General features: G+C 42.2%; 2 protein-coding genes across 2 annotated transcripts; one reads left to right on the top strand and one right to left on the bottom strand.

Moving 5' to 3' along the window:
• Positions 1-721: 721 nt before the first annotated feature.
• On the top strand, positions 722-3,033 carry nfkbiaa (nuclear factor of kappa light polypeptide gene enhancer in B-cells inhibitor, alpha a). Its single transcript, XM_085770700.1, has 5 exons — positions 722-1,012; positions 1,546-1,651; positions 1,783-1,990; positions 2,115-2,464; positions 2,581-3,033. Exons 1-5 carry the CDS (start codon positions 783-785, stop codon positions 2,608-2,610), a joined length of 924 nt encoding a protein of 307 aa, XP_085626826.1. The 5' UTR covers positions 722-782; the 3' UTR covers positions 2,611-3,033.
• Positions 3,034-4,423: 1,390 nt separating this feature from the next.
• On the bottom strand, positions 4,424-10,011 carry LOC146962141 (proteasome subunit alpha type-6). Its single transcript, XM_085771241.1, has 7 exons — positions 9,847-10,011; positions 8,831-8,925; positions 6,922-7,003; positions 6,054-6,209; positions 5,426-5,604; positions 5,121-5,215; positions 4,424-4,633 (listed from the first exon to the last, which is right to left on the bottom strand). Exons 1-7 carry the CDS (start codon positions 9,920-9,922, stop codon positions 4,576-4,578), a joined length of 741 nt encoding a protein of 246 aa, XP_085627367.1. The 5' UTR covers positions 9,923-10,011; the 3' UTR covers positions 4,424-4,575.
• Positions 10,012-11,053: the final 1,042 nt, after the last annotated feature.

Below are 11,053 nucleotides of genomic sequence, written 5' to 3' on the forward strand. Positions count from 1 at the left end.
ATTTAAATGTTCTTCACCCCAAAGGCTCAAACTAAGAGGAAATCAAATGCTGCAAATTCCCTCAGATATGAACCAATTCCGATTAAGACATCATTTTATTTAAATAAAATAACTTTCTTATACTTTGTGGTATTTACATTTGTAGTGGACTTGGCCTAATGTTGAGGAAAAGCAAAAAATATGAATGTTTCCTGCATGTAAAATTACATTTATCTCACAACCACAGACTCCACAGGAGTTAAATGATAAGACAGTGGTTAACGGTGTAGGTGTTGGTTCATTTTCAGCGTAAATTTTGATTTCAGACTTTGGAAACTTGGATGTGTGTCTTGTTGAAACTCATTTGAATTTGGCCAATTAGGGCCAATGGAAAATATGCAATGCTACTTTGGTTAGCCACTTTTAAAAAAGCATAATTTCCCCAGTGCAGAAGGGAATTCTTCAAGACTCAGTCATGGGCTGTCTCTCTCATTCATGACCATCATGTCTCATTCACTGAAAAATATATAATGTCCCCTAACTACATCACAGGTAACAATAGGTGTCTATAATAGGAAATTACAAGTTCTCATTCTGAGTGTCTTTGGGGGGGATTTTTCTCACAAAAGCACGGCTGCGTGTGATTTCCCTTGCTTTTTTTCTAAGATAAGTCAAGTGGAAATCCCCAGCTAGGCTCCACCCACTGAGCGCACATAACCCAGTGCGCCTCCCTCACAGCTCCACTCTGTCCCTAACCTTCGCAACGAGACACATCCGCGTCTTGACACAGTCGCAAAGTCAATATGGACGTGCACAGAATGTCCAACCACAACCAAATGGATTATAACCTCGACAACATGGAGACCAAACACGGGAAGGCGCTGCCGTGCCATGAGGACCGCTTCGACAGCGGCCTGGACTCCCTGAAAGAGGACGAGCTGGTCCACGAGTTTGAGGACATGACCGTGGACACACATCACATAGAGGAATACGACGAACCTTGGAGAAATGCAGTCACAGACGACGGTGACACGTAAGTTAACTTTTTCTTTTTCTTTTTGTGTTTCTTTTTTTTCTTGTGGATCAACCAATGTTGCAGTTGCGCGTTTGCAAAAAATATTTAATTGTGCGTCAAAATGGGAGTTTTTGCAAAAGCGCGCAGCATCTAAAGTTTAAACTTAAATGCATTAGAGAGATCTGAAAAGCTGCACGAGATCTGCGCAAAAACAAGTGGTCTTTAAAAGTGTGTGTGTGTGTGTGTGTGCGTGCGTGCGTGTGTACTTTGGCTGAGAGCGCAGTCTGGGCGGTGCTAAAGTCCGCGTTGCGCGTTCAGGAAAGTCCCTGGCCTGCTGCCAGTAACTGATAAAGCATCAGATGTGTCAAACCACAACTGGTGGAAATAACCCGACAAAACTCCATTCTTGCGAAACGCTCCACTGCTGGGGCTTTGTTCTTTCTTCTTTGGGCTGGAAATGTTTCCTCAGTGTGTAGTTTTTTAAATGAGTCTTTTTAAAGGAAAAAGCATGATTTTAACCAAACTTTTTTTGTGTGTGTTTCTCCCCTCAGGCCTCTCCACTTGGCCATCATTCATGAAGCCATTGATCATGCCTTTCAGATGATCAAACTGTCTCACAACCACCCCTTCCTCAACATCCAGAACCACCAGAGACAGGTAAAAACCACAATTAAATTCAAATCACAGATTACACGTCTAAAGGGAAAAAAAAAAGAGCTGCCTCTTCAGCCCACATTTAAAAAGCGACGTATGATAATTAAATATCTATTCTCATGTCCTCTCCTCAGACGGCCCTCCATCTAGCAGTCATCACAGAGCAGCCTCAGTTGGTGGAGAAGCTCCTGAAATCCGGCGCCGACCCGCAGCTGGCTGACGACAGTGGGAACACGGCTCTGCACATCGCCTGCAAGAGAGGCTCCATGGCCTGCTTCGGTGTCATTACCCAGCACAGCCAGCGCCACCTCACCTCCATCATGTCCTTCCCCAACTATAATGGTATGTATTGAACACATCAAACAACTTCTACACACACCACACACACAGATGTTTTTTGTTTCAGTCTTGATTTTGGCAGTGCCTGTTTCTGACCCAACTTTTTTTTCTATTCTCTCCTCCTCAGGACACAACTGTCTCCACTTGGCGTCTGTCAACGGCTACGTCTCCCTGGTGGAGAGCCTGGTTCAGCTGGGCGCCGACATCAACGCGCAGGAGCAGTGCAGCGGGCGGACGGCCCTCCACCTGGCCGTCGACCTCCAGAACCCCACGCTGGTCCACTGCCTCCTCAACCTCGGCGCCGACGTGAACTGCCTGAACTACGGCGGCTTCACGGCGTACCACCTGACCTACGGCCGCCACAACGAAGAGATCCGCTGCCAGCTGTTCGAGAGGACGGCGCAGGAGCTGAGGGACCTGCCCGAGAGCGAATCGGACGAGAGCGATATGGACGACCTGGACATGTCGGACGATGAGGTCAGTATCTGATCTGGAGTTGACGGAGCGTCTGATGAGGAAAAGATTTCATAATGATCGTGCTTTTTTTTTGAAGTATGGGTTCCTAACGTTGTTTTTGCGTTTCTTTCCTACAGCTGTACGACGACATAAAGTTCGGAAAGTAAACAAAACCATCTCTCTTCCGCTGGTGTTGAACCACAGTGAAGCTGCTACTGGGTCTCCCCCCAAAAGCCACGGAACCCCAAAACGAGGGACAAATCAGCGCCTGCCCCGTCCCCCGTCAAAGGTCCAAGTCCGCAGGTGCTGGCCCTGGGATCGCAAACATGAATGAAGATGGCGTCCAGTCTGGTCAAAGCCGGTCTGCTGCATCACAGAACTGTGTGCTATAAAGAACCACAAAACAGCAAGACCGTGACCTCCACATAGTCCTTCTGTATACTGTATAAATATATATTGATGTGTAAATACCAGACGTGTAATATATTGTAAATACAGAGATATTATTTTTGTACCTGTACATATGATGTGTGAATTTAAACACTATTCACAAAATGCTCAGAATAAAAAAAGAAGTCTATGAATATAAACATCTTTGACTTGGTGTGTTTTCCTCCACTTGGCCCTGAGTTAGCTTCCTCAGTCTTTTTTTTCTGTAAAACACGAATCATTTCTTACTAACAAAAAAAAGTGACGAAGACGAGAGTCATCACCCAGACTTGTGAAATATAAACAGTGAAAAATGATCACACTCAAGACACTTGGAACAGTCTGGGATTTCCTTGTTGGGGCGAGGTCACCAGGTCTCTGAGTCACGGCTATGAAAGTCCCTGGGCAGCATAAGAGGAACATAATGTACTTGAATATTCCGCCCTGCCCTGGAACTACTGCTGAAAAGCAGCGAGGAACTGGCAACGGGGCAGAACTACTAAGGAAATATTATAAAGAGGAAATGTTTTACAAAGCTGGGAAAAACGTACCGTGGAGAGTTAGTTCTGCTGCGTCTGAGCAATGAGGAAACTTGGAATTTTTCAGACAGGAACTACTTGAAATAACGGGCACTACTTCTTCTATTTCCCAGTATGAAGTAAAGCTGGAGCCAACACTTATCAGTGATAAGGTTTAATAGCTATGTGTACCGTATTCTGTTATTGCCCTTGGGGCTGTAAACATTAACTGTACAGAACCAAAAGAGGGATTTTCCAAGGAGCGAGGAGCAGGTTGCTGCCTCTGCAGCGCAGTGGAAACTTACACAAGAGATGTAAACATTAATTTAAAAAAAGTCCCGCAAAATGATCACTCCATTTGGCATGAGAAAAAACTATATTTGTTTGTTTCTGGGCATTTATAAACTCAGAGGGAGAGGGGAAGTCAGGGGGAGCAGAAGGGATGAGACTGATGGGAAATGATTTAAGCTGATAATATGTTAACATCATTTCTGATCAGGGGTAATGACAAAACCAGCTCAGAGCAGGGTAATTGACTAAAATACTGACACCCCCCCGTCCCACCGACCAACACCACAGCTCATATATCATCTTTGTCGAAACCACTCTGAATTGTCAAGGGGAACAAATTTTCCCTTCACAAAGAGAAACTACTCGTGCTTTGCGATACATCCGGTAAGCTGAAGTGGTCTATTTCTGACATGCTACGAGTGTGTAGAAGAAAAAAAAAAAAAAAAAAAAAGAAGCCAAAAATGTGCCACAAACGAGGTCAAAACAGGTCTTCATCATTGAATGTGCAGTAAAATTACCTCTCCACTGCACCTTGGTTGGTCATGTGATTGTTACAGCACTGAGAGCCACAACAGGAAGCTCAGAGGTAGAGCTCTGCACACGCTCATGTTTCCCATAAACATTTCCCCCTGATGAAGCCAATTTGACACACAAGTAATTGGTTTAACAAAGAAAAAGAATCTCACTGCACCGTGTGCAAAATGCAAGATCCAAATGTGCAGTAAAAATAGATCGCAGAAGAGTTGTTATTTTACTCCAAAAACTTTTTTTATTGTTGAATGAAACAGTGGGGGGTAAATGTACAGCAAACAAAGATAACACCGGCCTCCTCCTGGGAACTGAATATCCCGTCATGCTCTAACTTAATCCAACGGGTGACACGTCTCTGCTCGCTCAATCCCGCTCTGCCAAGGCCATCAGGTGGGTGTCCACTTCAGTCTCTGTCAGAATCCTGCAGGCACAAAAAAACAGTTAAACAGACGATGACTCTCACATCCAAAACCTGTTTTCATCCCCATGAGAGCTGCAACGACTATTGATTTAGTGATGTTGATTAACTGAACGTCAGGGTTAGTTTACATTATCGAGTTGATTGTGGTTTATAATACAGTGTTTCCTTTTCAGCAAGTTATTCTCTGTTTCCTGCCCAGAGACAGCAGATGAAAATTAACTTATAGATAACTCTCAGAGCTGTGCACTGTCGCTGTCAAACAAATAAATATGAATACTCATTAATGATCATTTTGCAGCCCACATCCTTACAAACTGACAACAAACTTCAGTGTCAATGTGAGACCTGTTATATGTTTTAGTCTCTTTCTTTTAAAAAAAACATTACAAATGATTGCAAATGTTCTCATTTCACAAAGATACCCCCTGCAAAAAAAAGAAAGAAAGAAAAGAATTTGCTTCATTATCATGCTCTTCCAATCTTTTACCTAAACTTGGCGTCCTGCGTTGTGACAACGCCCACCTCCAGCTCAGAGGGCTTGAAGTCAATGGAGAGAACGGTTGTCAGACAAGAAATTGCCGTCTAAAGGAGAGAAAAACAGGAAGTAAAAAAATAGGTACAGCAGAGCGAAGATAAGATCAGGTTTATGATATGTTTTATTTATCATATATAATCATTTACTGGATTTGATCAGGTAACACGCAGCTGGAAACCACCTAGAAAGTTACTTTCACATTCACATTACCCCCATTCTCTGCAGGTGCTGCACCTACGTAAGCAGAATCTGTTTACCTCAATGGTTTGCTCAAAGGTCCAGTCCAGTTTCTTTTTCACTTTCTTCTCCAGGAAGCTGGTGGCTTCTGTCTGCTTGACTCCAGCGGCGGTGGCCTTGAAGCCACAGTAGTAACCTGCTGGGTCACATTTGTACACCTGGGGGCCCAACTCCTCGTCTACGCCGATCACAATCATACCTGCAGGCATCGGAGGGAAGAAGGACAGCGAGACTTAGCTTCCGTGTTTATTATTGATATGACAGTTTTAAAAAAAAGTTTTAAGTGATAGAAGACAGATTTCTGCCAAGCATGACTTCAATAATTACCAGATGGAATATCAGGACATATTTCACTTCAAAAAGGAACTGAAAACATACAGTATCTCTATACCACAGCCTTCTCAATTTATAATAATTGACATGGTTTATTCTCATGCATCTATTTTATTTATGCTCTTTTTTTTTCTTCCTCTCTCCTCTTGTCTCTAAATGTAAAGCACTTTGAGTTGCGTAGCCATGTATGAAAAGCGCTATACAAATAAAAGTTATTATTATTATTAATTGCAAAAATCAATGAAAGTCTTCAGCACAAGTAGGTATCCCTCAGTGACAAAAAACAAAACAAGAAATATAATGGTAAATACATACAGCAGCCCAGTGGTCGCATCTCAGCGTTCTGCGTGTAGACTTGTGAGATGTCGGCAATTCTCTTACACAGCATGTCCACTGGAATCTCATAACCGTACTTGTACTGCCAGTTGGCGGCTTCATAGCGAGCTCGCTGCACTTGGGACCTGCTGTCAGCTGCAGGGAGGGGGGGGCAGAACAACTGATTTGTTTCAAAACATCCAACAGTCAGTCAGAGCGGTGCTACACATCTTTAATGCAATGTTTAAATGGTATCATAAAATGCATAGAAAGTCAGTTCTCCTCCTGCCAAAAATAACACTGGTGTGGAAAGAGGAAGCATTGGCGACAGTAAAAGCTGTGACTGACCATAACAGAAAGGTCAAATGATGTATAAAATTATTTAAAAAAATAAAAGCAAGAGTCGCTGGTTTCCCCATTGTTCCTGTTTACTGAAAGGCTGCTGTGTCTTCTGAGCAAACCACTCAAGTTTAGACTAAATGAGCAACTCTTTAAGAATGCTTCAGGAAAAAGTCCAGACTGAAAGTAAAGAGAAGAACGGGATGAAAACGCAAAGCAGCTGCTCAGTAAGCAGCCTCTGAGTAAGACAACAAATTGATGGAAATCCCACAGTGTCTGCACTGACAATGGTATTTTGTAAATTCAGATTTTAACCCGGAATTTTGTATTTCAGCCTTAACGATCCATCACACACGTAACTTTAATTGCAAATATAATAAATACCTAAAAGACATTTTGTGAGTGCTGGCCTTTCAACTTCTATGTCTATTCGAGCCGTGCACCCATCATAGATTGACCTGTGAGAGACTGTGCTTGCTGATTTCCCCCTTTTTTAACTTTCATTGCAACCACAGCAGTGTTTTCTCACCTGTCATGCCAGACATTACGCATCCAATATTATCTGTTATTCTGAAAAGGTGCGTCACTGTGGAGGCATCCAGGAGCTTGTCCTGTTTCAAGGGAGAAAGGAATAATGAACATGTGACAGTAGCTGTGTCCCAATTCAGGGGCTGCAGCCTTCGGAGGACCCAGCCTACGCGGTCTCCGGAGGCAACGGCTTCGGAGGCTCCTCCGGGGGCCGCATCAACGGTCGGTAAATGGGACGGTCTAGCCTTCAGAGCATTACCTGATCCGAACGTAAACAACGGCGTAACGTAAACAACGGCCGGACGTTAAACATTTAAAAGTGGCGCTTGCAACAGCTCTACCGCTCCTCCGCCCCTCACTTTTTTTTTTTTAAAGAAGTAGAATCAATACAAGGGCAGTTATCATTAATATACTAATAAACAAACCATTGAACAGCAGCCAGGGGGGTAGGCTATTGAATAGAGAATAAAGAGAGCACAAGTAATGTGTTTTCATAGCTTTCTTATTAAAAGTTGTCACACACAAGATGCTTTGCCTCGCTCCTCACCTGTGCAGCCAGAGCAGAGCAGAGCTCAGCAGCGGGCAGCCACACCTCCGAGCCGGCCGCAGAGCCGGGTTACCGTGGTTACAGCACAGAGCTGCTACGTTCGATAGCTAACGGCTAGGTTGCTAATAACAACAACGGTGCAGCAAAGCATCTTGGGATACGGGAGGCCGCGAAGGATAGTAGCGGTGCATCCTCCGAATGCAGGGGAAAGGAGGACGCATTTGGAGGCTGCATTTGGAGGACCCTTCGAATTTAGACGAATTGGGACAGCCTTCGCGCAGCGCTGTGACGTAATCGGCCTTCAAATCCACCCTCCGAAGGATGCAGCCCCTGAATTGGGACACAGCTAGTGACAAAAGTTTCCAAAAGATTTACTTGTCAAATATGTCAAGTGTATATTCTAGTGATCCAATTCACTAAAAAATAATGTTTCAAATGTCATTTCAAATGACATAAAACAAACATTAGTACAAAATGTACATTTTAACAGAGCTGATGCATGCTTTTAAAATGTTTTTCTTTTTTAAATACAAAATGGAAATCATGAAAATGGAATAAAAAATATAAATAGACAAATAAATCACAGATATATTTTTCAACCAAACCCTTACTAGTTGAAACCCTTGATATTCTGTATTGTCAGGAAAAAAAGAAACAAAGTTCTCTCTAAAATTAACTATTGCTCTTATATAATGTAGATTCACCTAATATAAATGTAAACTACAGAAATGCTATTGCAAATGTTGCACACTTCTTTAAACACTTCTAAAATTTGATTTATATGTCACATGTATATCTACATTTTCTATTTCTGCTTTTTTCATTAAAAAACTAATATGGTTGACATATTCTGAAAAAAGATAAATGTTACTAAATATATAACATGAGCCATTTTAGTAGCAGACTATGATTCTCCAGCAGAGAGAAACTGAAGTGTACTGTAATGCATTTCTGATGATTTATGACCAAACTTGGGTCTTCATCAGGCCATGACCTGCTGAAGACGCGTCAGGCAGAAACGCCCTGCAGGTAGCTGCTACCTGTGCTTACATCTTTGGGAGCTCGATTATAGCAGTTGTGCGGACATCGTTTGTTTTTTCTTCTTGTTGTTTTTTGTCCTGCACCTGCCTGCACTGTCTTGGATGTGCGTGCACTGTCCTTCCTTGCTACTATATATTTATGACCCACATTGAAAAGCACAAAAGAGAATAAATCCAATTTTTTCCTGGAGTGTTGCCACAGAAGGAAACAGGACCAACTGCCCCGGATGCAGGAGGATGCACCTTGTCCCTGTGAGTGATGTGAACTAACAGGTCTTCCTCTGTTGCAGCAGTATGAAAAACCACACCTGATATCAACTCACCGGTACTTTTTTCTGTGTTACAACAACCGCACAGTCCTTCCCCCTGACCGCTACTGATGTGAGTCCACCTTGGTTTATGGCCTTGAAAGCATATTCTGGAAAACAAACAGGAGCACAGACATACATTTTTAACTTACAACAGTACTGAACATCACAGTTAATGGTCATGAACAAGCACAGCACTCAATGTATTTGGACAGTCAACATACAAACAGACTCATCAGCAGGAAACCTGCGACAGAAACAGGTAATGAACTGTTCAGGTGTGATATGGCTGGTCACTTGACAATGATTTAATAACATCATTAGATGTTGCAGCCATGTGAGGACTAGCTGTCATAGCTGATAGGGATTTACTCTTTTCCCCATTAATTAAAAAAATGTTTTGTTTATATTTAGAGCTTGTGGAGCAACACCATGATCTACCTCCTGTCTATAGTTGTTTAGAGGACATCAACAATAGTCCTGTCTACTTCCATTTCAGCTTAAGAACATATTAGGTCAATCCTATAAATTACAACCCGTCAGTAAGTTACAAGATGTAGCGTAAACAGTATATTTTGAAAGGGATTTTCGCCTCAAGTCCGATGAACGCGTATCGTGACATTAAAAATATACACAACATTGAGGCCAAATTGCTGTCGTGATTAATTAATTTAATTCAAAGTGGCGTTTCAATAACTTTCCCCAAACAAGTTCCCCAGACAAGTTGACACTTTGAGCAATGAATCAGCTTGCTTGACAGTAATGCTAACCATGCTAATTAACCTGCTAGCCAGCTAGCCGTTTTGTTCGATGCTTTGTTTGATGCTTCTACCAGAAAAGTAACCCCAAAATATCAATTGATACACCATAAGTAAAATGTTAATGGTTGTATGTGACACCACTTTCGCTTTGGCGGGATGTTATTTAACACCTAAAAGCCAAGCTAATCGAACCATGACAGGGCATTTAGCTAGCTAGCAAACAAGTGAGCCCTCGAACCGGCTTTTGTCTGAACACATCCACATACTGACCGACTTGATAGAGTCTTCCCTCCGGAGAGAAGATGGTAATGTGTCGATCGAACCCTGCACTCGAGCCTCGGGACATTTTACGCGGTTTAATTAGCCGAGAAGTTCGTCCAAATGAATTTGCAAGCAAGATTTTTACTTCATGCACAATATTCCCACCCGGAAGTTGAACTGGAGGCACAGAACTTCATCCGGTGTGAGAGGCCCGCTTCGTTTCCATGGTGATATAACACTAACGTGCAGCTGTGTGTCCTCAGAGGTGTCCACATAGTAGCAGGTAGGCTACTACAGGACATACCACACACTGAAGGGAAAATATGACCCCAGCTACATATCGATAGAAGGTATAACTTCATTTTATATCATTAAATATGTTTATTTGATATAACTGATAACTGATATTTTGCATTTAAAATGAGTAACAAACTAGGCTACACAGAGAGCAACGAGGTCTGTTAGTAGGCTAATGAACATTTCATGGTATCATGTTAGGACAGTAACATGTGTCAGTGTGGTGCCTTATATTAGGCTACATAGTGCATACATTAGGGTAAGGGCGTAACTTTGGGATAATTATTTTTTTTGGGGAGGGGGGGTTGAAAATGCAACTCTTCCCATTATGTTTTAAGCAGAATATGTGAGCAGTTATATTGTCTGGACTAGATTTTGGGGGGGGTTATATAGGCTAATTACCCCTCTATACCCCCAATAAATGATGCCCTTGGCCTAGGATGGACTAAGGAATATGCATAACATAAAGGAGGAAAAGCACAGATGTTAGGCTACTAATAAAATTAACGAACACCTCATCCTGTGTAGAGGGCCTAGAGACAGCCAATCAGACGTTCAATAATTTACATCTGTGCTCTTATTGAGGAATGCCAACATGTCCTGTATGAAAAGCTGAGACATCAGAGACACTTGGAAAAGCACATGTGTAGTAATATTTGCTTTCCACCTATTAGTCACAGTGTCTTCTGGATGTGGACGTTATAATATTTAACCTTTAGTGGTGACCGGAAGCTGGTGAATCAGGTTGTTAATTAACAACTTTATTACAACATAATGTAATAAAGTTAAATTCAGTGTAAAACTACCACTAACTGCCTCCAAAATCACTTTCAGTTTCAAAAAAGGTATAGCCTACATGGTACTCCATTAAATGTGAATTTTAAAGAATGTTATACACACAAAATAGATATGTTACAAT

This window comes from Trachurus japonicus, chromosome 24 (genome assembly GCF_045865225.1).
Source record: "Trachurus japonicus isolate A0001 chromosome 24, Traja_1.0".
NCBI lineage: Eukaryota > Metazoa > Chordata > Actinopteri > Carangiformes > Carangidae > Trachurus > Trachurus japonicus.